The sequence below is a fragment of the Toxotes jaculatrix genome, chromosome 24 (assembly GCF_017976425.1).
Source record: "Toxotes jaculatrix isolate fToxJac2 chromosome 24, fToxJac2.pri, whole genome shotgun sequence".
NCBI lineage: Eukaryota > Metazoa > Chordata > Actinopteri > Toxotidae > Toxotes > Toxotes jaculatrix.
This window is the reverse complement of record NC_054417.1, coordinates 1,390,958-1,418,426: the sequence shown is the minus strand read 5'-3', so window position 1 is coordinate 1,418,426 and position 27,469 is coordinate 1,390,958. Positions and strand designations below refer to the sequence as shown.

General features: G+C 45.0%; 2 protein-coding genes across 9 annotated transcripts; one reads left to right on the top strand and one right to left on the bottom strand.

Annotated features, from left to right (window-relative positions):
- The first annotated feature begins 36 nt into the window (after positions 1 to 36).
- Positions 37 to 17,686, top strand: glsa (glutaminase a). 4 transcript variants are annotated; one of them, XM_041032297.1, is made up of 19 exons: positions 37 to 406; positions 6,031 to 6,127; positions 6,801 to 6,919; positions 8,337 to 8,466; positions 8,749 to 8,828; positions 9,009 to 9,172; positions 10,089 to 10,147; positions 12,449 to 12,481; positions 12,829 to 12,887; positions 13,117 to 13,183; positions 13,499 to 13,549; positions 13,737 to 13,913; positions 14,004 to 14,135; positions 14,303 to 14,395; positions 14,890 to 14,951; positions 15,048 to 15,124; positions 15,220 to 15,283; positions 15,374 to 15,531; positions 15,703 to 17,686. In XM_041032297.1, the coding sequence occupies exons 1-18, from the start codon at positions 138 to 140 to the stop codon at positions 15,519 to 15,521; spliced, it is 1,881 nt and encodes a 626-aa protein (XP_040888231.1). In that variant the 5' UTR covers positions 37 to 137; the 3' UTR covers positions 15,522 to 15,531; positions 15,703 to 17,686. The 4 variants fall into 4 exon arrangements, with proteins under 4 accessions (XP_040888231.1, XP_040888232.1, XP_040888230.1 ...); XM_041032298.1 differs by having other exon boundaries at positions 6,037 to 6,127; positions 15,374 to 17,686; XM_041032296.1 differs by having other exon boundaries at positions 15,374 to 17,686.
- On the bottom strand, positions 17,495 to 25,220 carry stat1a (signal transducer and activator of transcription 1a). 5 transcript variants are annotated; one of them, XM_041032282.1, is made up of 25 exons: positions 25,083 to 25,220; positions 23,933 to 24,066; positions 23,632 to 23,776; positions 23,401 to 23,496; positions 23,229 to 23,315; positions 23,037 to 23,115; positions 22,698 to 22,789; positions 22,210 to 22,361; positions 21,931 to 22,089; positions 21,693 to 21,785; positions 21,449 to 21,508; positions 21,334 to 21,354; positions 21,083 to 21,173; positions 20,927 to 20,968; positions 20,557 to 20,646; positions 20,263 to 20,361; positions 20,018 to 20,153; positions 19,805 to 19,860; positions 19,583 to 19,680; positions 19,357 to 19,496; positions 19,031 to 19,219; positions 18,839 to 18,914; positions 18,665 to 18,761; positions 18,458 to 18,496; positions 17,495 to 18,003 (listed from the first exon to the last, which is right to left on the bottom strand). In XM_041032282.1, exons 2-25 carry the CDS (start codon positions 24,058 to 24,060, stop codon positions 17,974 to 17,976), a joined length of 2,295 nt encoding a protein of 764 aa, XP_040888216.1. In that variant the 5' UTR covers positions 24,061 to 24,066; positions 25,083 to 25,220; the 3' UTR covers positions 17,495 to 17,973. The 5 variants fall into 5 exon arrangements, with proteins under 5 accessions (XP_040888216.1, XP_040888215.1, XP_040888217.1 ...); XM_041032281.1 differs by having other exon boundaries at positions 23,933 to 24,063; positions 25,083 to 25,219; XM_041032283.1 differs by having other exon boundaries at positions 19,583 to 19,677; positions 23,933 to 24,063; positions 25,083 to 25,219.
- Positions 25,221 to 27,469: the final 2,249 nt, after the last annotated feature.

Genomic DNA, 27,469 nt, shown 5'->3' with positions numbered 1-27,469 from the left:
ATCCCACTGAGTAAAACCGTTACTCGACCGAGAAAATCAACACTCATCGGGAGCGCGGCTATCATCTCCTCCGGTTTCTTCCATCGGTTTTACTGTGATTCGTCTGTGATCCAGATAGTCTTCTCCACAGGATTGAAATGTTACATTTTCGGTCAACGGTAGCGCTCAAGGAGTTATTTCAGACCCAGCTGAAGCGTCCGTTGACAGGTAGAGTCGGTGTGAAAGCAGCACCTGCGACCGCCGCCTGCTTGAGCACCCTTACTTCGGATGGGAGGTTGCCGGCCAGAGGGAGGGCATTTGCCGGGTGGAGAGCCCCGCAGCACTTCACCAGAAAGCACGGCGTGAGAGGCTTTTGCTTCAAGGGCGACGGCCACAATGAAGCCGCCAAGGACTCTTCAGCGGAGAAGTGAGTAACGTGATCCCCGGTCTGTGGGCAGATGTTAGCCGCTAGCTCCACGGTAGGCCGAATTCCATAGAAAAAAATCACAATTTAATTCCTGGATCATCGCGATAGAGGACCGTGATGACGCCTGAGAATTATTCCTTAAAGTTATTTTTTCTCGAATCAAATCGATATTTGCTAAAAGAATAGATGCCGAATTAATTATTAACTCTTATCGTTGCCTTTATAATTAAAACCTACCAATTTATGTTGTATTTCGTCCATTTGCTAGCTATGCTAATTTTAAATAGTAAATCTTAAGAATGTAATACGGCTTTGAGCGTCTACAGGCGCATCACGCAGAGGGAGCAGCTGCAATCTCAGGCGCTGTTCAGCTGGAATCGACCCATTATCCAGACAGCTCATGGTCAGTGGAGGCTATAATACCGGTTATCTAGGCTGGTCAGGGCAGCAGTGGAGGGGAAAGACCGGAGAGCAGCTCCGTGCGTGCTGGGGGTTAGCGTCAGGGGCGTGCGTGATAGCTAAGTGGCTATAAAGGTGTCGAGATCCATTATCGGACAAACATGCTAGTTCAGACCAGATTTAGCCAATCACAAAATATTGAAGCCCGATTGGAACATTATTTACTGCTTTGCGAGATGAGGGTTTTAATTCCAGTTTCTCTGCGGATTAAATTAAAATAAGCACCTTGGATTTTATTGAGTCCGAAAATGGGAGCACAGTCAGCCGGACATCGTGACTACCAAGTGCTACAGCTTTCCTCAACAACCCAGCAGGTTAAAGCTCAGAGGCATTCAGCTGTGACCAGTTTCTCTAATCTTTAGAAATCATAACAAACAAAGCCTGTGTGAGTTTAACTTAATGCACCATGGTGAGTCTGTCACAGTCTGTCAGAGGCCTCCACAAGCCAAAGTGTCTGGCCAAGCTGACTGTTTAATAGGGGAAATGAGTGAGTGCTGATAGGGTGAGGTGAGGATGAGAGCCCTCTTGTTGATTGATTGGACGCAGGTTAAAAGCATTTAATGACCTACAGTCCTACATTTCCCAGAAAGACATGCACCTCTTACAGAAACCCAATCTGTCTTGTACTGTAGCCTCGTCGTGTCATGGACTGTGGGTGCAGAAGAGTTTTTCTCTTTAAACACGCTCCCAACTTGGAGCTGATCAGTAAACCTGCCCAGTCTGGTGCTGGTTCCCAGTGAGCTGCTATACCACAGCAGTTCTGTCTTGTACTGAATGATTATACTGGCAAACAGCTGTTATCTTATAGTGAGAAACTTTACTAAAGTGCAAGACAAAGACTAAGACAGCTTCTTTATCAAAACAGTTGCACATTCACTCTCTGTTGATTGACTAATGGATTAATTAACCACATTTTGAAGCATGTAAGAATCTTAATACTCACAAGTAAGTTTCTGCCTTTTGTACCATGAAGTACATTTTAAAACCAAACATGCAGAACTTCACTGACAGGTGTTCCAGATTATTGATGCAGATGGACCCTGGTTGTGTCTGTATCCCAGCAGCCTCCAGGCCGATGTGTCTGTTATTCTAATGAGATGTAAATCTGCTTGAAATGTGACACGATGCTTCCTCTCCTCCTCTGCAAACGCCGGAGGGCTGACTGAGGTCTCTGAAAAAGCCCTGCTTTATCCTCTTCAGCTTAGATATTTGACAGCGAGTGGCTCTGGCTCTGCTGGGCGGCACTCGCAGTCAGGCTGGTTTTCTGACATTTGATAAATAGATTATCGTCAGTGTTTGGTCATGTGTTAGTATTCACAGAGAAGTAAGAAAATCCTGCTTTGCAGACTCTAAGGCAGTGCAGGAGTTGCCAGTTTACCGTTGCATTAAGGACAATAATGAGTATTTATCTTTAAAGTGCATATGAAAATGTTCCCAGATACTTCATTTCTACCATGTTGCACATAAAATCAGAGCTTACATCATAGTTTTTCTTCCTTTGAACATTCAGATCAGCTGTGATACCAGCCACCACACCAGCCTGTATCCTCCCTTCACAGAGGTTTCATGGAAATAAAATGCCTTGTTGCCCCTCCAGGCCCGAAGTTGCCCCATTTGTTTCTGTTCACGGACAATTTGCTTAAGCTGTCGGCCATGTTTAGGCAGTCGTTTGCTCAGCTGACTGGTTGTCATCAACACTTTGTTTCCCATGGAGACAAATTTCAGTGCCAGTGAGGCTTTGACTCGTTCTGTTAAATACTGGACATGAGGGTTTAATAACTGTCAACACGCAGATTTAACGGAGTCTGTAGTGCAGCATGAATCACAGTGACTGAGCAGGTTCAGTGTCTTTCTGAAGAACACTGACAGGTGTTGAGGAATGTGTTGGCTTTTCATATCAGCTCTTAGAGGGCAGCTTAAAGATGCTGAGTCATCTGATCCTGTAGGTCCTGTGTAGAAAATAAAATTTAAACTCTATTAATAGTAAATTTATGGTGTTTATATTCTTGACAGCAGGGAGTTTGAAGTCTCAGAGGCCCAGAGTCTGTTCAGCCTCGACACCAGTCTGGTTATGAGGGTCCTGAGGCTGTGCCCTGGATAATAAGGGGTTAAAAATGTTTGTAATGCAGTGGAGATTATCCCGCCTACATCATTTTTCCACGGTTTTTGCACCAAAGCCTGCGTGCTGGCGTGCTGCCCAGCAGTTGTCAGGGCCTAAAGGAGCAGATGAGTCACTCGCTCAGTTCGATTTGTGCAGCGCCGCCTCTCGACGCTCCCCGTCTGATGTCTGCCTCCACCCCACGCCAGTTTGTCATGGCATCTGTGAGGCAGTGAAGCCGGCACCATCGACGGGGTCAGATAGATACTGCAGATACTACAGACAACTCCGTCCAAGCACAGATGTCAGTATGAGCTCCAATAGAAGAAATTTCATGAAATGAATACATGAAATAACATGATCCATAATAAGCAGAGTGGCAGATGAGTGGAAAGACTTTAGGTGTCTGTTTTCCTGCCGTTGTTCATTTTACTGAATCGAACTGGAAGTTAATGTGAAACCTTTGTTTCACATTAAAATGACATTTGATTCTTTGATGCTGTATAAAACTCAAAATAGGAACTCGTGTGTGAAGCATCCATCCATTCAGTTCTCTCCAGATCTGACCTCAGTGTCACTGTCCTCAGGACCAGCTGTCCCGTCAGCAGCAGCTATACTGAGTGCTGAAAAGACAGCAGCTGGCTCTGGCCACCATGTCTTCACCAGGCTAACTGATACCTTCAGAACCACCGATCTGTTCAGTGGACTGAAGCCACTTCACTGACGCTCTGTCCCTGTGTGAGCTCGCAGTGTATGGACAGCAGGAGATCTGTGTGCTTACAAACCAGCCAGGCAGATAGCAAATTTAGAAAAGGATCAAAATTCTACATTGGATATTGATCTGCATCCTGTGCAGCTCGATTCAAAATGGATCCACAGTTCAGTGTTTTGGAGCCGCAGCACGTTGGTTTCCCCGTCTGGACAAACTTTGTGTGTGTGTGTGTGTGTGTGTTGAATCACAGCTGACCTTTAAAAACATACAGAGAGGGGAGGGGGGGTAGACAGACCCAGCTACAGTGCTAATGAGAGCAGCTGAGGTAGATTAATGAGGCGGTCCAGGCTGATCCAGATGTTCCAGTGTCCACCGCTAACCTGCTGGTGATGAGCTCTCTCACAGCCTCGCTCTCATATGTACATTTAATTCACTTAATGAATCAGAGGCAGTGAAGTTTGTTTCTGTTTGCATCAGCTCCAAGGTCCAGGTTTATTTTTAGATTTAGGCCCACAGTGAGGAAAGTGCAGTTTCTGTTTCTCCCATGGATTAAATAATGAGATTTTTCTCAGGTTTATGGAGCATATTCACTGTTCCTGTGCATTTCATTCATGCATTTCAGATTTTCTTATTCATTTGTTGTTCTGGCAGCAGCTATGAATTATGCCAGCGTTAGAACGTTTTGTGCACATTTAGTTTTTTGTCGCTGTTGTATTTGTTTGTTGATGCCATGGTGTGCTGATGTGTTGCTGATGAGTGTACTGTAAATGCCATTGTCACTAATTCAGTATTATTCCCTCTGCACACTCTCTCCCTGTTGTTGATCTGCTTGCTTTGCATTTGTAAGTATGTTTCTATTTTTTTATTTTAGTTTTAGTGTGTTTTTCTGTTTTCCAGTAGAAGTAGAGGTTTTCTGCGGAAAGCCGACAACCGCTTTTACCTTGAAATGACCTCACTTCCTCCCAGAGGCTGTGCTTGAATCCCCTCCCCTCTACCTCACCCCCATCCATCCCTTCATCCCCTCCCTCCTTTCACACACACACACACACACACACACTCTGATGTCTTTTTCTTCCCCACTGGCATCAACCATACATTAATGAGGTCAGAGGTCAGAGATGGACCACGCCAACAAACAATCTAAGGACAGACATGAAGTGGCACTCAGACACTCTGTGCTAGAAATCCGTTAGTTACAGTAAATACAAAATGAGCTCTGAGAGAGGACAGTGAGGACAGAGACTTGGTCCCAGTGTTTCCTCTGCCCTTCTCTGCAGCAGTGGTGCTCAGGACCTACCTTCACTTCTGCTTCTCTTAGACCACGACATCAGCTGACAGTAACACATAAACAAATGTTTTTGATAAAGTTTCTCAAAGTTACCAAGATACGTCCTGAGCAGGACATCTGAAGGGAACCAGTGTATTCTGCTAATGTCTCGTTACAGTTATGCAGTTTAATGAGCTGTCCATTGTCTCTGACAGGGGTTATACTTTCCTGATGCCTCACTGCTGCTGAGTCAATCCAGAGGAAACCCTGTTAGTGCCGAGTCTGAAATTACAAACTGGTAGATTTTTGTCCTCGTGTCTTCCAGGGTCCAAAATCAGCTTTTCTGGTTGGCTGCTGAGAGGAGCCACCTGCCAGCTAAAGCTTTACCTTCAGACATCCTCTCCTAGCACGCAGGCCAGTGGCCCATGATGCATTGCAGGACATCGTGAGCCTGGGCACCTAGAGCTTTGCACAAATCCAATTTGTTGTTGATATGAATCATAGCAGAGAGCCTGCTGTGAGCTGGCCGCCCGTCTGCCTCCTGACACGCTACTAATTTTCCTCCCAGAGACGACTTGGTGTGGAAACGCTGCTTAGAATACCAGCCAGACCATAATACTACATAATGAAGTTCATCAGACACTGTAGTCATGGAGTTTACTTTGTGTTGTAGTCGCATATTACAGGCCTTTCAGGCTGCTGTGCTGTTAATTGGCTTCTTAAACATGTTTCTGGCTGGTATTCTAGCAAAGCAGACCGTTAACAATGTACATTACAGTGGCCTTAATACAGCATATTAACCTCTGGAAAAGTCCATGTCATGATAAAACTCTTCCTAACAGAGCAGAGACCAGGCAGCAGGGCCTCTGTGTTGGACTGTAAAAATCTTTTCCACAGGTTATAACACTGAAGTAAGGCTAATGTAATGTTTTCCAGTGCAGTGTTACAGTTATTACTCACCGCTTCTCCTTGCAGTCAAAAAGCTTTTTCTCCTCCCTCTGCTGCAGTTCCCTCCCATGTCTCTGCCTCACTGTGGAGTTAGTTTTCTCACTTTTCTCCGTGTGTGTTTTTGTTTTTCTTTCCTGCAGGAGAAGGAAGGCAGGCATCCTGCCCAGTCTGGAGGACTTGCTCTTCTACACCATTGCAGAGGGCCAGGAGAAAATCCCTGCACACAAATTCACCACAGTGAGTTATTTCTGAGGCATTAACAACTTACAGAGACTCTGACAGTAAAACAACTGCTATAATAACAGATGCAGAGGAGCGAAGAGACACAGAAACACATTATCCTTCCATTACAATAAAAACTACTGCTTAACTTTTTATTTTATTACACATTTTATCCACATGTTTCCAGGGCTGATGGGATTTTCAAAACACTGACCACTTACACTTATGCATGTATATAGTTGGTGAATGTAAAAGAAATGGAGTTATTTTCATGGCTGTGAAGGTTTACAGTGAACACCCTGCAGCTCATCAGTGACTTCCCATCCTGACTGAGAAATGCTGCTGTAAATTAACTACACTTTTAAAGTAATTAAAGGTGAAAGTGAAGTGGAAAAATAACAGAGGAAACAGAGGAAACGGAGGAAAATACCATTCAAAAGACTTACACGTAAAATGCAACAAGGGACTGATTTATAGCAAGTAAACAAATGTGGGTGTTGTACATAAACTGTCAACAGATTGGCAGTGAATCAGCCTTGTCCCTCAATAGATCTGTCCCTGGTTGAATTATGAGCAGGATAACTGGTCTTGTTAGGCGCTTCAGGAGCGTCAGTTCACGGCTCTCAGCTTTATTGATTTGTTGTCAGGCTGTCCTAATCACGATGTTCCCTCCCTCCTCTCTCTACAGGCTCTTAAAGCCACAGGGCTTCGCACAGGAGACCCCCGGCTCAAAGAATGTATGGAGATGCTGAAGGTGACCTTGAAGACGACCTCTGACGGAGCGCTGGACCGACACCTCTTCAAAAAGTAGGTTTTCATTTTTTTATTACAGCGTAATTTATGTAACCAGGGACATTTCTTTCTGTTGCCTTGAACAGAGCAGCACAGTCTCATTTTTTGTTTTCTTTGTAATACTGGAAAAAGATCCAGACGCACAGCTCGATTTGAATGTCACGGCGGTAAAATCTGTGATCGTAAGGAAGTTGTTTGACAGGTATAATGACTCGTGGAAACAGGCTCACAGTGCATGTCCTACGTGACTGTCACTCAGAAATATTTGCCATTATTTGTGAGTTGGAATCAGTGGGTCCCTTCGAGTAATGCCCTGCTTCCTGTTCCTGTCCCGTTGTCATCAACATCAATCTTTCATCACAGTCTATCAAATGAATTATTAATGCTGGTCAGAGTCCCCTGCACTTCTCTGCAGCATAAAAGAGTCACTGCATGTCATGAACTATTCATCAGCTCTCAGTGCGTCCGTCATCAGTGAGGTTTTCATCCAGCTGGATTCATTCAGGAATAAATAGACACTGAGATAACTGTAGTATCTGGAACCATCAAATATTTTACAGCTTTGCTTCCAAAGTCACTGAAACATGAACCCCCCAGCCCTCCCTGCTAGCACCACTGCTGAATGACCCCCTCCCCCAGAGGAAATGATGCTGAGACAGATCTGGGTGACAGCTTGGGAAGCGGCGACGTGGCGAGTCAGGGCATATGACGGCTCACCAGGCAGCTGAATCCTCACCGAACAGACCCCAGCGTTGGCGCTCCTGGCTGGGATCCATCACATCCGCTCCCCAGGCTTATTTATAGAGCTCAGCCTCACAGAGGGAAGCATGTGAGCGGGCGGTGGAGTGTCGTGTGTTTTCTCTGCAGGGCAGGGATCCCATGCTACAGGGATTAGACAGGGTTTGATGCAGTGAGATAACTGAGCCACAAATCTCTCTGCTACCAGAGGCACAGCTTCTACTTCACCACCTTATTATGTGGAGTTGTGGTCTCTGGTCTTAATCTCTCAAATAAAAGGGATCAGGACAGAGTCTGGAAGCAGTGACAGTGTTTGGGACAAAGACAACTTCAACCAGACATAGTGCCTCTGAAAAATGTGTGTGTGTTTTGTGCCGTAAAGTAATTTTACTTCCACTGATCATTTTGTTCTTTTCACCTTTTATTGTTTTTAGACAAATAAAACCTGGTTAAAAACCTCCCTTTGGTAACTATGAACAAAATGAATGACCTTCATCTTCTGCTGGTTTGACGTGTCAAATGCATCCTGTGCACAAAGTAGAAGCTATATACTTCAGCTGTACGTCTTATTACCAACAAGCATCAGTTGAGTGTGTGAAATGTTATTCACAGGAGACAGGAACATTGATCTAACTCCCCTGCTAGGTTCATCACACACAGGCCTGAGCATGTTGTCTCATGTCTCCTGTCTTAGATGTGTTCAGAGCAACATTGTTCTGCTAACCCAGGCCTTCAGGAAGAAGTTTGTCATCCCAGACTTCCAGTCCTTCTGCGCCCACATCGACGACCTCTATGAAAACGCCAAAAACCTATCAGGAGGGCAGGTGAGTGAGGGCTGCTTCAGAAGTAATACTGTACAAGTCAAACTATTTTTCTAAGTCATTTGTTAGCATAGTCCTGCTGTTTCACCACAGTGTGAAACTGGATAAGGAGATCATTTCATTCTCTTCACAGTCATTTATTTACATGGGGAAAATTTGCTGCCTAGACGTGCACTGCCTCAGCTGCAGGGTGAATCAGGGTGCTGCGGGGTGAATCAATCTGAATTTTTTCAGCAGATTGAGAATGATCATCACCTGCTTGTGTTTCCTCTTGTTCTCCTGTAGGTGGCAGACTATATTCCCCAGCTGGCCCGCTTCAGCCCGGACCTGTGGGCCGTCGCCCTGTGCACCGTCGATGGACAGAGGTACAGTTTCAATCTGTATTCATGCCAGGTAGTTTTTGTTTTTGACATGTTCACATAGTTTCTTCAGCGTTCAGCAGGGTGCACATTTTAGATGTTTCATACATTTACAAATGTGAAGTTGTGAAATTGTGAATTTCCCAGGGTCATGAAAACATCGGCGTGTCTCTGTCTTTTTCTTAGGCACACTGTCGGCGACACCAAGGTTCCTTTCTGTCTCCAGTCTTGCGTCAAGCCGCTGAAATACGCCATCGCTGTTCACGACCACGGCACAGAGTACGTTCACCGCTTTATCGGCAAAGAGCCCAGCGGTCTGCGATTTAACAAGCTCTTCCTGAACGAGGACGGTGAGGAAACAAACACTGCATACCCGATCACACACTCCTTGTTAATGAGGGCCAGAGTGGAATAGAATGTGCTTATGAAGGGAATGTTTCTGTCACAGTCAGTGTTTGTATTGTTTCACAGTTCTAGTTATATATCGACTGGGTTTCCTTTTCTCACACTGTGTAATGATGAATGATTCAATGACTAAAAAAGAAATATGCAGCATACTGAGCACGTGTTTTATACCTAATCACTGAAGCACTTCATGTGAACACACTGACTCACGTTTGGAAAACACTTGCTGAAAGGTTTACATTTTTTATTTCAATCTTGGAAAATCACTGAAAAAGAATAGTGTGTATTTCTGCATGTGTAAATGCCTTCTGCCAGTTTAGCCCCGTGAGCGTGAGGTGAGACACAGACACACCTGCGTCTCATGCAGTTGACTGCACAGCAGGTGACACAGACGTGAGTGAGCTTCTGACTTCATCATTTAACAGTAAAATACAATAGAATCACAGCACAGCCGTCATTTTGTCAGGCGACAAAATCAGAAACATGCTGTTTCAGTCACTGCTGCATTAAACAACAGAATATCTGAGCACAGAGAGGAGGAGGGAAGCAAACACATCAGATCAGTCACAGGGTCTCACTCAGTGGAAGCTGGTGTGAGAAAGTTTTCAGGTTTCCTCTCTAGCAGCTCACTAGCAAGCCAAATGTTCCAGCTGTTTATTTTTACATGTATTTGTTTGAACATTGTTCCATCCTGTTACATAAAAAGATTAAAACACAGAGGGGAAGTCGTGTGTTAAAATATTCTTTTACCAACCTTGTTCTGTGGATGATTCAGCAGTCGTACGTGAGTACTTTTTTAAATTCCCTCTCTCACTGACTTCTTTCTCTGCCTACATTCGCCCTTTCTCCTCTCTCTCACAGATAAACCACACAACCCCATGGTGAATGCCGGTGCCATCGTCTGTACCTCCCTCATTAAGGTAGGCTGCATTTACATACTGCATCATCGTCTGCAGAATGTCTTTCTGCCAGATTACTGTCCACAGGGAGATTAAGGTTCTAGATAATCACGCTGAAAGGGGATTTGGTTGAAAGCAGCATCGCTCAGATATCCTGCACAGACACACTCAGTTCATGGAGTCCACAGAGCGGGTGGAGACAGAGACACCACACCAGCTTTAATCAGGCAAACTGCTCTGTTACCTGAATGTTTCATTACAGATCCTCCTCTGACCTTCAGACACACAGGGAGCTGGTTTCACTCTGTTACAATCACAGGAGCACCACCTGCTGCTTTAAATGAAAATATGATCCTTGGTACTGTTTCACAGTGAGGATCAACAGGAGTCCTTCTCCCCTCAGAGTCCTTCTCCCCTCAGAGGGCTTCTCCCCTCAGAGTCCTTCTCCTCTCAGAGGGCTTCTCCCCTCAGAGTCCTTCTCCCCTCAGAGTCCTTCTCCCCTCAGAGTCCTTCTCCCCTCAGAGTCCTTCTCCCCTCAGAGGGCTTCTCCCCTCAGAGGGCTTCTCCCCTCAGAGGGCTTCTCCCCTCAGAGTCCTTCTCCTCTCAGAGGGCTTCTCCTCTCAGAGGGCTTCTCCCCTCAGAGTCCTTCTCCTCTCAGAGGGCTTCTCCTCTCAGAGGGCTTCTCCCCTCAGAGGGCTTCTCCCCTCAGAGGGCTTCTCCCCTCAGAGTCCTTCTCCTCTCAGAGGGCTTCTCCCCTCAGAGGGCTTCTCCCCTCAGAGTCCTTCTCCTCTCAGAGGGCTTCTCCCCTCAGAGTCCTTCTCCCCTCAGAGTCCTTCTCCCCTCAGAGTCCTTCTCCCCTCAGAGTCCTTCTCCCCTCAGAGTCCTTCTCCCCTCAGAGGGCTTCTCCCCTCAGAGTCCTTCTCCCCTCAGAGGGCTTCTCCCCTCAGAGTCCTTCTCCCCTCAGAGTCCTTCTCCCCTCAGAGGGCTTCTCCCCTCAGAGTCCTTCTCCCCTCAGAGTCCTTCTCCCCTCAGAGGGCTTCTCCCCTCAGAGTCCTTCTCCCCTCAGAGGGCTTCTCCCCTCAGAGTCCTTCTCCTCTCAGAGGGCTTCTCCCCTCAGAGGGCTTCTCCTCTCAGAGGGCTTCTCCCCTCAGAGTCCTTCTCCTCTCAGAGGGCTTCTCCCCTCAGAGTCCTTCTCCTCTCAGAGGGCTTCTCCCCTCAGAGGGCTATATTACATCCATATAATGAGAGCAGACCAGAGGAAGGCTCGTATCTTCTGGGTGTATGATGTCGGACTGATTTAGGAGCGGTATTTGAAGATGTTTGTTTGAGAAATGCTCAGTGCTGATGATGGTGGACAAAGATGAGCATGTGTTTATAATCCTGAGCTGGTTCCTGTCAGCCTGTCACTGTTGATGACTGTTAATAACTCCAGCTTCTATCAGGGACTGTTTGCATGCGTCCCTCCTCCTCTCTACTTCAGATACATTCATTTGCAATTGTTCCTTTTCAAGGCTCGTTGTGTGGTTTTATGTGTTGTTGCATATTTTACAGCATTAGGATCTTTGGGAAATTATGACCACAGCAACAGGTCAATGACATTGGTAATTTTTCCTTTTTTTTGTGCCAAGCTTTCAGCCTTCACATGGCCGCTAATGAATGCTTCAGTGTTGCTTTTCTACTTTTCACCTGCATTCTCCAAACTGTTTATATGTCAGTATTATAAACAGTATAGCTCTGGTTTGACTTCATGCTCCATTCTTCTGTAGACGTCTTTGTTTGGTTTGGTTTTTGGTTTTTTTTTAACTTTAGATTTCAGACTAAACTGATGTGTTTGTGTTTTGCAGTTAGTGCAGATCAGTTCGTTTACTAGTGATTCTCATAAATTTAGTCTTTGTCCAGTCAAAGCAGAAAATCTGGACACCAGTGGAACTCCTGGGTTCCTGCAGTACATTTTCATGCAGTTGTTAGTTTATCTGATGAAACAGGTTCAGCTGAAGATCAGTTTTTCCTTTGATGCTTTTCATTGCAGTTTTTTCTTTTACAAAACCAGAAACACTGAGTGAATGAACTGTTTTATTCCACCTCCTCCATCTCCAGCTAGTCTCCCACCTCTAATCTTAATTCATCTGATGTCATGACTGGTTTGATTGGTCACATAACTGATGATGTTTTCCTGTCATACTTAAATATCATAGAGATGTGGAGCATATATGATAGTGGTAATGTAAAGACGTGGGTAACCTTTAGTGTCAGTGGCAGTTTGATGTTTTTAGACTGAAATGTTCTTTCAGTAAAGCTGTTATTGTTCTCTTTGTGTTTCAGCAAGGGGCAAGCAATGCTGAAAAGTTTGATTATGTGAGTATGACTGCACTGTTGTTAAAGACATACATCCATTATGATACTCATCAATTTCCAAACTGAAATTACAGATGAATTTAAATCTAGATGTGAAACTCTGAGGACTGGTTTCTTCCTCAGTCTGAGGAATTTAGAGCAAAAAGGGAAAAAAGAGGAATCTGTTACAGTTCTGTTAAAAAATTCTCTCATCTTTTAGACTTTTAAAAGGTCAGTGCATTTAAATATTGAGCTAATGCCAATTTACAAATTCAGCTTTTTTAATGGTGGTGATTTTGGAAGCCAAGTCGTTTGGATGTGGTTTATTACAGGATCTTTTTCTCTAAATGTGCTGCTCTGCTCTGCAGGTCATGAACTTTATGAACAAACTGGCAGGAAACGAGTATGTGGGCTTCAGCAACGCCACGTGAGTAAAACTACACATCTCTGCAGAAACAGATCAACATATAGAACAACCTTGTGTTTTACTGACCGTTTATATCAGTGGATATTTAAACAAATGAACGAGTGAGGTGTAGAGAACAGTTCTGATTTGAGCTGAATTCAGGGACACGCAGCCAAACTGTTTGAGTCTTATATAACATGAGCTGAGTCACGGTGTTTAAAGAACAAACCTCCCTCTCTGTGTGTCCCAGTTTCCAGTCGGAGCGAGAGTCTGGAGACAGAAACTTTGCCATAGGCTACTACCTGAAGGAGAAGAAGGTAAGGTCAAAGGTCGTGTTTAGCCGAGGGCTGAGGAGAGATGTTATTTAATCTGAAGAGCAGGAACCTTCTGACAGTTTCTCTCTGAACCAGACTTTGATATGTTTTCACGCCACCAGATTACAAACCATGAAACGGACATTCATTGGTCAGTTTGGACAAAGTGTTCCTGTTTGAACTGACCTGAGTGAGAAGTCACTGCTCATCTGCAGCTTCTGTGTTTGTGCCAGTTAAAATAACGTCCTCACCCCAGAGTCTCTCAGAAGAAAGCAGCAGATGTTATTAGACAGACTGACGGTGGTTTTGTCCTTGCAGTGTTTTCCGGAGGGGACAGACATGACCTCCATCCTGGACTTCTACTTCCAGGTAAATACAGTTCAGGAAAAGTTGGAAAATTCATGGAATTAAGTAAAAACTCTTGAGATTATCATGGGAGAGTGATGCTGATTTAGGTTTTAGAAATGTTAAGAAGAAATAGTCGAGCAAGTTATTATATTTTATCAAACTAAGATTATGGCTGAGTCATGAAATCAAAGTGTGCCCCCCCCCTCAGTTGTGCTCCATCGAGGTGACCTGTGAAAGCGCCAGTGTCATGGCAGCAACTCTGGCCAACGGCGGCTTCTGTCCAATCACCGGCGAGCGCGTGCTGAGCCCAGAGGCGGTGCGAAACACTCTGAGTCTGATGCATTCCTGCGGCATGTACGACTTCTCCGGACAGTTTGCTTTCCATGTGAGTGACTCGTCCGTACAGGGCGACTCAGATCCTCTGGAGTATCAGGAATTTGAGAGACAGCACATCATCATCATCCTTGTGTTTCAGGTGGGTCTGCCGGCGAAGTCTGGTGTCGCTGGTGGGATTCTGCTGGTTGTACCCAACGTGATGGGCATCATGTGTTGGTCTCCTCCTCTTGACAAACTGGGCAACAGTGTCAGAGGCATCCAGTTCTGCACGGTAACCTCAGCCCTGAATATTTTTAGTTTTAAGCCGGTTCCCTGGAGAGCAGCATTCATGTAAACATGTCAGTGAAGGGGTAGATACAGAATATTGTGAGCCAGTGGAAGTTGAACCTTGTCTGTCCCATGTGAACACAGAGTCTTGGTGTCACTGTCTTCTTTCAGGACCTGGTTTCTCTGTGTAACTTTCACAACTATGACAATCTGAGGCACTTTGCTAAGAAACTGGATCCTCGCAGGGAGGGAGGAGACCAGAGGGTGAGTGCCAGCAACATGTTCCTTCATCAGCTTCCAAACATCCTCCTCCTCATTTCCCTCCTCCTCAGTCGTCCCCCTGTTTCAGTCGTACAGCAGCAGAACAGGGTCTGAAGCATTCTCTGCATTTTCTTCTGCAGTTTTCTGGTTAATAAAACATGTGATTCCCACACTGATTTCCCACAGTACTCACTCTTATTTTTCTCTTGTTGTGGTTTATTTTTAGTCTTAAATGTCTCTATCAGTCTGCGTCACGTCCTGCCTCCCCTCCCTCTGCCTCCCCTCGCTCTGCCTCCCCTCGCTCTGCCTCCCCTCGCTCTGCCTCCCCTCCCTCTGCCTCCCCTCGCTCTGCCTCCCCTCCCTCTGTCTTTGTTCAGTGTCCTGGATTCTGAATGACCTTGTCTGTAGGATTTGAACTCACAGCTCCCTCTGCTGGAAAGTCCCTGCACCAGCAGCACGTCTGCTGCTCATTTTGTTTTAATCTGTTTGTATTTCAGGTGAAGTCAGTGATCAATCTGCTGTTTGCTGCTTACACTGGAGACGTCTCAGCCCTGAGGAGGTAAACAAACGCTTTACTGTGTGTCTCCTCAAAAGGCTGAAGGCCGATTGCAAGTTTCCTGAGTGGAGGTTGAATGTCTAACACTTATTTGTCCAGGTTTGCTTTGTCCTCTATGGACATGGAGCAGAGGGACTACGACTCCAGGACAGCCCTGCATGTGGCGGCTGCTGAAGGTAAAACACTGAGAAGAAGAACATTCCCGTGTGTATGAGTGTGATCAGCGTGTTCTGTGTTTGTGGAGCTGATGTGATGTGTGTATGTGTTGTAGGACACACCGAGGTGGTTCGCTTCCTGCTGGAGGCCTGTAAAGTCAACCCGGTCCCCAGAGACAGGTAACGCACAGCCACCAGGAGACTCCCGTGATTCCCGTCTTCACAGAGTCTGAAGCCGTGTTTATATGAATAGTGTGATGGTTTCTGCAGGTGGGGGAACACGCCGATGGATGAGGCCGTCCACTTCGGCCACCACGACGTCGTAACCATCCTCCGCGATTACCACAACCAGTACAGCCCTCAGGACAGCACTGCTGACAAGCAGAACGCAGAGACCAACCTGGACGGTATGCTCTGATGGAAAACACGTAAGAACACGAACACTGAACCTCTGAAAGAGAAGCCGCTGTCCCTCCAGTGTAAAAGCTCTTCATCATGTTGTTAGTAGATGTTGTTGGTTTTTGTATTATATTCATATGTGTATCACGAGTGAGGAAACCTTTTTTATTTCAGTTTTTCCTTCTGTGTTTTGTCGTCAGCGTGGTAGGAAACGACCAGCCATCAGCTGAATGCTGGGTAAATTTGGCGGTGGCTGGTAAGTCGATGGACTCCCCTCATTTTCCTTTAAGGTGTTTTTATTCTGAAAAGCTGAAAAAGAACAAATAGTTTAACTACAGTAATGACCCCATTAAAAAAAACAAACACTCTCCTCACTTCATCATCACTACATGGTGGAATGTATCTCCCCCCAGACACTTGGTGTGTGTGTGATATTTATTTATCTATTTAAGATAACTACGTTCATGTAGTGTGTGTATATTCCTGAGTGTAAATACGTACAGGTGTAGCTTGGATCAGCAGGTGTGTCATTATGCTCCCACCACCAAAAACTGGACTTTTAGATTTCTGTCCTTTGTTGTATTAGTTCCTATTTATTTATTTTGTTGAAGCATGTCCGCCAAAGTTCAGGTTGTTTCACCGCTGAAGTTTCAAAGTTTCTACATATCTGATAGACACTGCCAGCGCGCCGTTAACATGTTTGTTCAGTGTTTGTAGCTTGAGGCTCGGTCGCACTCAGCAATGGGAAATATGTTTTATTTATCTCCACTGTTTGGTGTCGTCTTCTGATTCATGTGCATTATTATTATTATTGTTATCTCACGCTAACCTTTTAGCGAGTCCTCTGGAGAGTTTCCCTTCACATGTTGAGACGTACACGTATGTGACAATTATGGAATCTTGTATTGTGTGTTGGGCTTCGCCGGTCAGCCGGCCAATCAGAGTGCCAGCTGCCGACAGACACGTGAATGGAGTCCGGTCCAAACAGTCAGATATTTTCCTTTGTTGAGTGAACGAGTTTGTTTCATTTCATGCTTTTAATACAGACATGTGAAGTGTTGACTGCGTGATGTATCACATGAATTCTGACGGTTTGTATGTAAACACTTGTTCGTGCGGAGGAATCAGGAAACTAAACTGGACGAGCTTTATGATCCGGATTGTTTGGATTTCATCCATAAAAGAATCTGTCACACATTTTAAAGAGATTGTGCCGATGTTGTTTTTCCAGAGGGTTTGAGTGTTTGCATGTTGCTTCTGAACCACGTGATCAACATGTATTAAAATTCAAAGTCCAAACTTTGTTGAACGTTGCAGCAGTGGAAAACAAACACGTCTGTTCCTCGGGTTGGGATCAGTTCATTCAGTTAAACTGCAGCTGCAGTGCTGTGGAAAGAGTTAGAGCAATGGTTCCACGATGAACAGGGCGACCGTGGGTCTGATTCCTGTGCTACGAACTGAACTCCACCTGCAGCTCCGCCCACTCAGCTGTCGTCAGTGAAATGAGGTGATTTCTGATTGAATATTCTGAATGTCACGTGTTTGGTGTCGATCTCTTTCTTCTTGTACATTTATGCTGCTTCAGCTGACGACTGTCGCAGGCAGTCCAGATATTTATTCACACGTTCAACATGTTTAATACAAGTTAGGAAAACCTATGGGATGAGGATTTCATTTCAGCTCAGTAATAACGTTACAGCAATGTTATGATGAGTGTGCTGAAAGAAAGGTGTGGTGAGGCTGTGAGGGGCTGGTCAGAGCTGGGGTGTGGCCTGCCCAGTTTTTATCTGTTTGTTTGGTTAAAGCTGCTGCAGATTGCAAACCTAGAACCTTGTTGGTTGGACTTTGCCTGCACGGCTCTGACGATGGAAACCTCAGACGCTGGACCCTGTGGCTCGCTGTGGTGGAGGCCTGGGTGATCATTGCTGTTAGTGAAGAGTGAAGCCAATGATACGGTTTCATAAATAAATGGAATAGATGTTTATACCGTTCACAGACATAAATTCTTACTTTAATTCACAATTTCCAATGAATCAGAGTGTTTTCAAAGTATTTCTTCCACAGCTGAAGATTTTCAGAATCACATTGTTAATTTCCACAGTGGGGATTATTATGGAGTTTAAATTTCATTTCACAAAAACAGATGTATGTACAAAAATAAAGTGACATCCTGCTTAAACGAGACTGAGGCTCATTGGACTGGATGTTTGGGGTGAACATCATCCTCGGGACGAGTTCTGCTGTGATGAGGAGCAGTTTTAAGGAGCTGCATTCTCCATGGACATGACAGACAATGATACACTGAATTATGATTCAAGAGGAAGATTTAAAATCAGACTAAAATTCATCTCACACAGCATGTTTGCCCCCCCCCCCCCCCCTCCTCGTACTGTTAATCCTGTCCAAAGGGACCTTCAGTCTCTGAAAATAAGTACAGTGGTGTGTGATGAGGAGACGACACCTGTCCAGCTTCAGTTTTGGTCGGGAAAGTCTGCACTCATCTGAGGAGAGGAGGACAGGACAGTTAGTGTTAGGACCTGTGTGGTGTGCAGGGTTAGAACGTATATACACAAAGTAAAGTGCAGAGAACAGAGCAGAGCAGAACACACACTGAGAAATTTAACTTTAAGGAAAACTCATGTGACAAATGATTGTGTGTAGCAGAGGATCTTTCTGTGCATCATGTGTGGATAAGGTCCCAGACTGATTCTGATGCAGTTGTTTTTTCTCTGCTCTTTGTATTGTTCTTCTGTCCATGTAGGCAAAGTAACAACCTCAGTAATTCGTCTGGAATAGACCAAACATTAGCAACCAGTCTGATGCTTTAACGCACGGAGCTGCTCCAGTGATTCAGGATTCAAACTGAGCTCTGTGTTAAATCAGTGGAATGTCCCTTTAATGAATGTGGAGGGAAAGCCACAACATTTCTGAGCAACAGATTAAAGCAGAATCTACCTGAACGTCAAACTCTTCAAATCCAATCAGATTGCTGGCCTGAAAGCAGAGCGAGAGGACAGAACAGACAGACAGAGCGAGGTTTGAGCCGGCAGACGTGAAAAGTTATTCCAGCGTACAAACCGATCACGTGATAAACCTGTCCTGAAACTGGGCTGTGTGGGACGGTGGACAGCAGCACACAGAGTTAATCATCACAGTTCTCACCACAGCGTCGATGTCTCTGGGTCCCACGTACTGCTCCAGAGCTTTGAAGTCGTCAGGAGACATCGGCATCATGTTGTCCTGCAGTCTGGACGGATGTCTGCACCAGAGGAACGTGGACGTTACCTCTGTTCAATATGTCACGTCATTCATCATAAGTATATTTTCTCTGCTTACACTTCAGAAACAGATATGAGCTCCGTCTTCATGTATCCGCTCCTCTCTGTGTTCTCCACGTCCATTGGCTCTGGAGCTGGAAGCCAATGAGAACTCTGATTAATCTTTGTATAAATGTGTGTAAGCTGTTACTGGGTAAACTGAAAACAGCGTATGGTAAACAGCAGGGTGGAGCCCGTCTGGGCGTCTTACTCTCTGTGGGTTTGGGGTAGTACTTCCCAAAGGCCTTGTCTTTGGGGATGTTGGGGTAGAGGAAGCGGAGCGGGTTTTCTGGGATGTTCTCGGCGGCCATCACCTTGTACGTGCGGATGATGTCGGGCAGAGAGACGGCGCCCAGCTCCTTCTTCGTGTACGGCTCCACGGAGTGGAAGACCGGCTTGTCTGGGTGGAGAAAGAGAGACATGTTGCATCGATCTCCAAAGTTGAGACACTGTCCTTAAACTCCTCTGGTATAGTTTGTCCTCAGGATCCATCGCATCGAATCAAACTGTGACTCATTCGTGTTGCCTCTGCTTTACCGTGGACGTCGTGTTCGATCCAGGTGAAGGTGATGGCTCCTTCTCTGCTGCTCTCACTGAACCTGAGCAGGAAGGTGCCTGGACACTTATCGCTCAGCAGGGCCTTCTCCCTCTCCTTACTGATGAAACCCATGATGGAGCTGCGACACGGCCAGAAAAATAAACCAGATTTATCCTTTAAAAAGTCGCCCAGCAGCTGCAGTAGCAAGATCACACGAGTACTCACCCGTCGTTCCAGAGGGGAAGCAGGTGTCTTTTAATCAGGTCCAGGATTCCTTCGATCCACAGCCAGAAGGGAAAAGCTTTCTCGTTGGCGCTTTGCTGCTGGACAAAAGAAAAGTAGTGTGGTTCAGAACAGAAGATGTTCAGAGGCAGTAACACCACCTCAGTATATTTCAGGTGTGTGTTTCCTGCCTCTACATGATGACTCGGTCTGACTGCGGCTCACCTTGCAGAACTTGGTCCAGGGGATTTGTCCCTCTGGGTTCCTCTGGGCTTTGGCTCCTGCACAGAAACACAATAAGAGTTCAAGCTTTTTGTTCTGGACTTTTCATGACGATGCTTTGACCGACGTGAAGCTGAGAAGCAGTCCGTGGCTGTAGCTGTGAGTGTGTGGTTTGTTGTGCGTTTTTGCAGATCGGTTGTGTGTTGTGTTTCTGACCGAGCAGTTTGTCAGCCAGCATGTTGAGCTGCTCCTGGTTCAGGCCTCGTTTGGTGACGGAGGAGAACTGCCAGCTGAGAACCTCGGACAGCTGACACCACTTGGCCGGCGGAGGAGAGAGGAAGAACTTGAGGTTCTGAGGATGAGGAGGGGAAAGGAGACAGGAAACAAACAGCTCCATTAACAGGCGTACGGCCTGCAGCCCTGTCAGTACATACGATATGTGAACCTGTGTGTGTCCTCACCTTGGGCTCAGTGGTGAGCATGTTGTACCAGAGGATGGAGGCCCAGCCGCTGGGCAGCTGACAGACGTTAGAGATGACCACCACAGGCAGAGACATGGCCTACGACCACAACAACGGCGTAAATAAGAATTTCTTCTTCCATCATTTCTATGTTGCTTCTTCCAGGAAAATCACACGGAGATGAAGCAGCTTTACTGGCTTGTGTAGCCTGTTCAGCCTATTCAGTGTTTCACCTTTTCTCCTTTATAATCCCACAGAAGTCTCTCTGTGTGAGTTTCCATCATCTGGTCTCACCTCCAGTTTGATGTCCAGTCCCGACTGGTTGAGCTGCAGCTCGGACTCGAAGCTGAGGGAGTGAAGCTCCTCGGTGACGATCAGGGGACCCTGAAGAGACACGCAGACAAAAAGCACCGTGAATCTGCACTGATCATAACAACACTCAGACTGTAGTTACACCTGCTGCAGTCTCTAAAACCCAACCATCACACTGCACAGTTCAGTTTTACATATTTAGGTTTAGTGAAGGTCTGAATGCACAGCAGCTAAAAATGAATGACACCAAAAATACTGTAAACTGAGCCAGTCTAAATGAAACAAACTCGAGCACATAAAAATCTTCTTTTTACCTTTTTATAGGTTTTTACTGTTGTTTTTTTGTTCTTACCTCGTTTGTTCTGTTCCCAGCCACTTTCTGCTCTTTCAGTTGCTGCGTAGAGAACGACATCAAGTTAAGACGCTTCAGTTTCAGAAAAACAGCGCAGCAGGTTTAACCCAGCTGCACCTTTACTGTACTCTTTATTAAATAATCACAGAAACTCACCAAATGTCTGAACTCTGCTGCCAGGCTGCCGTTCGACTCCTCCATGTTCATGACTTTGGTGTTTGTCCCCAAAATGTTGAACTTTCGAAACCTGATATCGGACAGATCATCAATAAATCAATCAGTTTTATATTTTCTGACTCACCGTCAATAATAATAATAATGTTAGAGGTAGTATCAGCAGTAGAAGCTTCTGTAAACACAGGATAATCAGATCTATGGCAGTGGCAGTGGCAGTGTATGACACTCACCCTTTCTTCTCTGTAACATCCCTGAGGAAAAATGAGATTTATTCAGCAACATGTTCAAACACATCAGCAATTTTAAGCAGAAAAATCAGCCTCTGTGCTCATCAGCACAGCTTACTTGTCAAACACAGCCTTGACTTTGAGTTGGTAGTTGAACTCCTGCAGCTTCACCAGGAACCTGAACGAAAAGGAAACAGGAAGTTGATACTGATCTGCAGAGATCTCTGCACATATCTGCCTGTGAACAGGATCTTCAGTCCCCCTCATCACTGAGACAACACTAAGAAGACAGAGTAATCACATCTGTACCACATCTGTCTCCGGTTCAGGATCACTGTGACTCATTCGGACTTGTTCCTTACCGGAGTTTCACAGTGAACTGGACGCCGGTTTTAAGCACCAGGGGCCTCTGTGGGTGGGTGGGCATGCAGGGCTGCCTCTCCACAACCAGAGAACTACACACACACAAACACACACGGAACATTACTGCATGGCACATTTTGATTCAAAGACTTGAGCTTTAAAACAGGATAAGATCAAATTCCTGATTAATAATCAATAATAAGACAATCAGTAGCTTGTGTGTGAGGGGTTCGTTACTTGGAGAGGAGGTTCTTGAGGAGCTCCAGGGCTCGGGCCTCCAGGAAAGCTTTCTTCTGTGTGATGGGGTCGCTGTCGTAGGTGAACTTCTGCTCCAACTCCTGCAGCTTCTTCAGGTGCTGACGGACCTGCTGGAGACTCTCTGCTACTGCTGTGAACCTGCAGGAGGAGGAAGACAGGTATGGTAACGGTGGGTATTAGAAATCCAGTACTGGCCTGCTGTGGTTTTGTTTGTCTGTGCGTGTGTGTTAAAGGTAGTGCGACACTGAGGAGTCTCACCAGTTCTGCAGCTGGTCCACGCAGGCGTTGGGCGGACCCCCGATGCAGGCGATCTGCTGCCGCTGCTTCCACTCCGGCAGCTCCTCAGAGATCAGGTCTGACAGCAACGCTTGAGTGACGTTCAGGAGGTCGGTCAGCTGGGTCACCACGTCCTGACACACAGCAACAAACAGTAGAGCTTACATGTGTTTTCAGGACGTTAATGCCCCCACCACAGTCTGAAAGTGGGGTAATTGTGGTGTTATTGGTCTGAGGAACAGGTCGAGCAGGTTTTCAAACTGTTGGGGTGGGGGGGCAAAATTAATCAGTGATTCACAGAAAGAATGTTTTTAAAAATCTAAATAAATCATAGAAACAAGCTGAATCCCATAGAACTTCCTGTAAACCTAAAAAATATTTGGTCGTGATCAAATTCATTTTTCTTTATTTCCACAAACGTTTCCCGTGTTTCCAAAGTGCTGGGATCAGCATCATCTCCCTCTGCTCACCTGTCGTTTGGCTTTCAGCTCGAAGCACATCCTCCCGATCAGCATCTTCTCTTTCTCCAGCTCCTTTTGTGTCATGCCGTTCATTTCATTCTCTGCAGAAGCAGGAAAACACACAACAATTAAACATGATTTTAATTTTGCAGACTCTTAGACAGTGATGCATTGATCATCACAGGCAGCCAAAGCTTTTCCTATCACGCATCCAAAACAACTGTAAGACAGCAGGACGATGTGATGTGCTCGGAGAATACTTGGTGTGGACGTCAGATTTCCTCCAGGTCTGTGTATTTGTAGACACAGAGACGCCTCAGACGCGCTGTGTAGATGAGTCTGTCTCACCTCTGTTCTTCAGTGTGTTGAATTTGAAGTCGTGTTCGTCCTGCAGATCTTCGAGGTTCTTAATGTTCTGATCCACAATCTGAAGAAAAAGACAGCAACTTCATTTGATTTCAAAATAAAGTCTCACCTACAAGAGTGTTTAAAATACAATTTACCTTAAATATTTATTGACTGTACCATCCTCAGTCCTACCTGGACTCTGTCTTTCATCTCCTTCACTTTGCTGTCCAGCTTCTTTTTCTCCACCACCATGGCCGACACCATCCCCTCACCCTCCTGCTGCAGAGATAAAGGAAACAGTTCATTCTGTTCCTCATTACCTGTGTAAAAGATGTTCTGTCCTTCTCTGAGCTGCAGGTTTTACCTCGGCACTCTTTGCGCAGGCCAGGATCTTCTGCTCCTCCTTCAGGTTCCTGGAGATGATCATGGCCATGTGGACCGGATCTTCCTGGAAACGATCCTGTAGAAACAAATCACTCTGGATTTAAAACTATAAATTACAGCTGCGCCTTAGACAAAGAAGAGAACCTCCTGTCTACGGTGTGAACTTTAGAGTGGTGAGTCTCGATTCAAAGCATGATCTCCAGAGTCTGACCTGCAGGTTCCTCTTGATCTTGCGGATGTTGTGCTGCAGCAGGAAGTTGTTCTCCAGGGCGAAGCGGCTGTGTTGGTCATCCAGCTGAGCCAGGAGGTCGTGGAACCGGACGGTAGCCAGCGAGTCCTGGATCGCCACCGTGTCCCTGAGGATGCAGAGATTATTTTCATTATCAGGTGACCTCGAGTTCCAGTTAAACAATCCTTCTGTACAATGAGGGAAAAAAGTGAAAAATAAAAAAACACAAGTTTCCAGAGGTCACGCTGACACATTTAACTTCATAACTCCTCTTCATTCTTACCAGTCGATGCTTTCGATCCATTTGCTCAGGTACTGTCGTATATCCATGGGGAAGGAGTCATCGTACAGCTGGTCCACCTGCTCCAGGTACTTGCAGTCCAGCATCTGAAGCTGGCACCACTGCGCCATTTTCTGCTGAACAAATGCAGCTTTGTGAGGATTCAGGGTTCGACTGATGCAGGATTTCTGAGGCCATATCAATATTTAACCATTTAAAGAAGCTGATATTGATCCAATATTTGATTTTTAAACAAACACATGATAAAGATTTTTGATTTGGACTTCTTGAATATGAACTGAGCTCAGCAGTGTGTTTACAGAGTGAGGAGCTCGGAAGTCAGAAGTGCTGACTCCATCATTACCATGGGCCGTGTTCCTCCTCCTGCAGAAATATTTCAATTAGAAACTAAAACCAAAAATCAAAGCCAGGAAGTCTTCAGTCTGTGGAGATGAAGGTCAATTTAGCTTCAAATTAAAGGTAGACAAATAATTCACAAATATGGGCATCCTGAAAAAGAAGGGCATGGATTTGATGGATTCTCAGATCATCCTTACAGCTGAAAAGCTGCAGTTACACAGATCTACTTCAAATGGTTAATAACAGGTGATTCTGCAGCCGAGCAAGAAGTCTGAAGGTTTTTGTTGCATCAAACCTTTTTATCATTTAAACTCAACTTCATTATCTTTTCGTACTGAAATCTGGCAGAAATGAAAGCAGGAGCTTGTCACCATAGCTTTCATTTCCCCAGCAGCAGCAATCTGCCTCCAGCATCAGCCTCATGGGTTCCATCAGTCTGCGTGTAAAGACATGCACTGAAGTCTCCTACTGTCTGTCCACAGTATAATTAAATGTTAGTTACTCTATGTGACCATTTAACCACCCGCAGCCCATCGAGCTCTCCTAATCCTCGTCAACCAAACTCCGTTCAGATAATTGACTTTTAAAGGTTCTCTACTATTTCACCATACAAACCTATTGATTAGAATATGATTGAGCACATTATCTGAATGATGATGTGAATTCAGTCTATGTATAATTAACCTGGTGTTACATATAAAGTACGGTTTCCAGTAGGATCGGTTTGCAGTCATTGCACCGGATGTGGGAGTAAATAATGCCGCTATGACAGGAAGTAAGTCATTAAACTTACCTTTAACTGTGAGGAAACGTGAACAGCTTTATTTCCAAAAATCCAAAAATGTCTTTCCAAACTTGTGCACCCAGTCCGTCAGGAAGGATTTCAGCCTACTCCGACAAATGTAGTGTATCTAACTGCGGAAACACCGTCAGCCAACCACTGCTTGGTATTCATGGCTTGTGCCCGCCCTCAGGCCTGTGATAGCCAATCAGAACGACAGCAGAGCGGCTGTTGTGTCATTGAGCCGGCCACCCCATAACAGCAATTTTATACAAAGTGTTCATTATATAAACTAACTCATACGAACACAAACTAAACAACAAACACAAGCTTTGGTTTTATATTAGACTCAGAGCTTTTCACACTCTGTGTAAAATCTATTTTAAATGATTCAAAGTAGGAAAACTGCGGGTTTTCGATGGAGAGAGGCCAATAAACAGAACAGCTTCCAGGGACCACGTGTTTTCAGAGAAAGAGAAAGTATTGCAAACACCTACGTCTGTGAAACCGAAACTTAACGCGCTGTACGGGGCAGTAGGCACAGACAGGACCCTGATAGATCTGCCCCGAAATCAGGAGGAAAGATGATATGATTGGAAAATAAGACTCTAACCTATTTTACTGTACATTTTATTCTACCCAAGGAGTCAGAGATAGAAGTGAGATGTTTGCAGGATGATTAATTGGACTTGGTTCTAATGGTTGAAATACAGCATTGTGTTTTCTCTGTGCCTTTAACATGACACACTTCCCTCATGCCATAATTTACAGAGTATTTTATTCTGCAGCACAAAAGAATAACGCAATCATGTCCCAGCAACACTGAAAAAATCACAACTATTTACAAATTTATCCACAAACTGCAGTTTGCTCTATAAACTGTGATGAAGCAGGTGCTAATATTCATATTAATGCATAGAAATTAGTAATAACTCCTTATCTTTCCTCACACCCTTCACTGTATTTCTAACAATTCTGACATTTACTGTGCATTTATCATTATTCATGTATATGTATAAACACCAGGAGACACATCCAGAGCTCACACCGATGCTTCAGTGAAAAAGGCCAAATATGAAACTTAAACCTCAGGTACAGTGAATTTTGGTGCCCCCGTGTGGCGGAAACATGTAACTCATTATATCTGAAGAGCTGCGTTACCCAGAAACTTCACGGCACCTGTGTGGAGCAGATTTCACACTTCCAATAACACTGACTACCAATCTGCAGGAACTTTAAACGACTCCTTTAACAACAACAGAGATATTAGCATTAAACATCCACACTCAAACGGCCTGTTCTTTACACACTTCTACTTTTCATCAGTGATTTCCAAACAAAATAATCCACATATTCAACTGGTTACACATCTTTACATATAAACACATTTGGGGGTCGTGAGACAAAAAGGTTGGAAACCAGTGCTTTATATTCCCACTGGTAAATGGGAATGTAAAGCAATGGTTTCCATTTACATTTACCACTGGTAAAAAGTTATACTGCCATTTACTTTGGAAAACAACCAAACTCACAGGATCCTTTTCATAGCACATATATTCAGAATGTAAGTGAACATTAACAATCAAGTCATTCTCACTTGTGTGAAGATAAATAGCAACAAATACAAGATACAAAAAATATCCATCCAAATACACTTCTTTCATTCCTCCTCTTAAATACATTTATCATCCTCATCATTTCTTAAAAACAGAATATATCAAGTATCCACCATAGCATGATGTTATACTGAGATTATAAATCTTACAAAGAGGAATAAAGCTGCTTCACTGACACATTTTTGGAGAAAAAGCAAAACAACTGACTTAGATGGAAACTGCTGCAGCAATGTGACTATGTAAAAAAAAAAAAAAGTTAACTCAAGTTCACTGCAGAATCTCAAACGTGAGTCTGTGTCACTCGTGGACGTTCTGTTCCAACAGCAGAACAAAGCCCCCCATGATGCACAACAACAGTCGGGACATCTGCACTCAGCTTCAGATGGAGATGAAACCTCCCTCTGAGACCAAGCTTTCTGCTTTCACGTTGTAATTTCGACTATTAATCAGGTATCAAAGCCAACATGGCACACAGTCCGTCACAAGCAAAATCAGAATTGGCAGAATAAAATCACACCACTGAACGAGACACCTGTAACAACGTCCTTAAAAACACGTCCCTTTCCCTCTGTTGCTGTGATGCTGGAGAAGGGGTCACAGCGAGGAGTTTGCAAACAAGCGTTGGGACAGAGAGGGGCGACGTGTCGGCTCAGAGTCACACGGTTCATGTTTTTTAAAATAAAGACGCACATGGGAGACGTCCTGCTGGGTTTGTTCTGGTTCAAAGCTCAAATCAGGACACGTTTTCATTGGCCAGGGGGACAGGAAGCAGCAGGAGTCTGT

Coding starts and splice junctions, on each gene's coding strand:
- glsa (XM_041032297.1), top strand. CDS start 138: ATGTTACATTTTCGGTCAACGGTAGCGCTCAAGGAGTTATTTCAGACC. Junction 407..6,030: donor AAGGACTCTTCAGCGGAGAA/GTGAGTAACGTG, acceptor TCTTTCCTGCAG/GAGAAGGAAGGCAGGCATCC. Junction 6,128..6,800: donor CTGCACACAAATTCACCACA/GTGAGTTATTTC, acceptor CTCTCTCTACAG/GCTCTTAAAGCCACAGGGCT.
- stat1a (XM_041032282.1), bottom strand. CDS start 24,060: ATGGCGCAGTGGTGCCAGCTTCAGATGCTGGACTGCAAGTACCTGGAG. Junction 22,362..22,697: donor AGCTGAAAGCCAAACGACAG/GTGAGCAGAGGG, acceptor GCTGTGTGTCAG/GACGTGGTGACCCAGCTGAC. Junction 21,786..21,930: donor CTCAAGAACCTCCTCTCCAA/GTAACGAACCCC, acceptor GTGTGTGTGTAG/TTCTCTGGTTGTGGAGAGGC.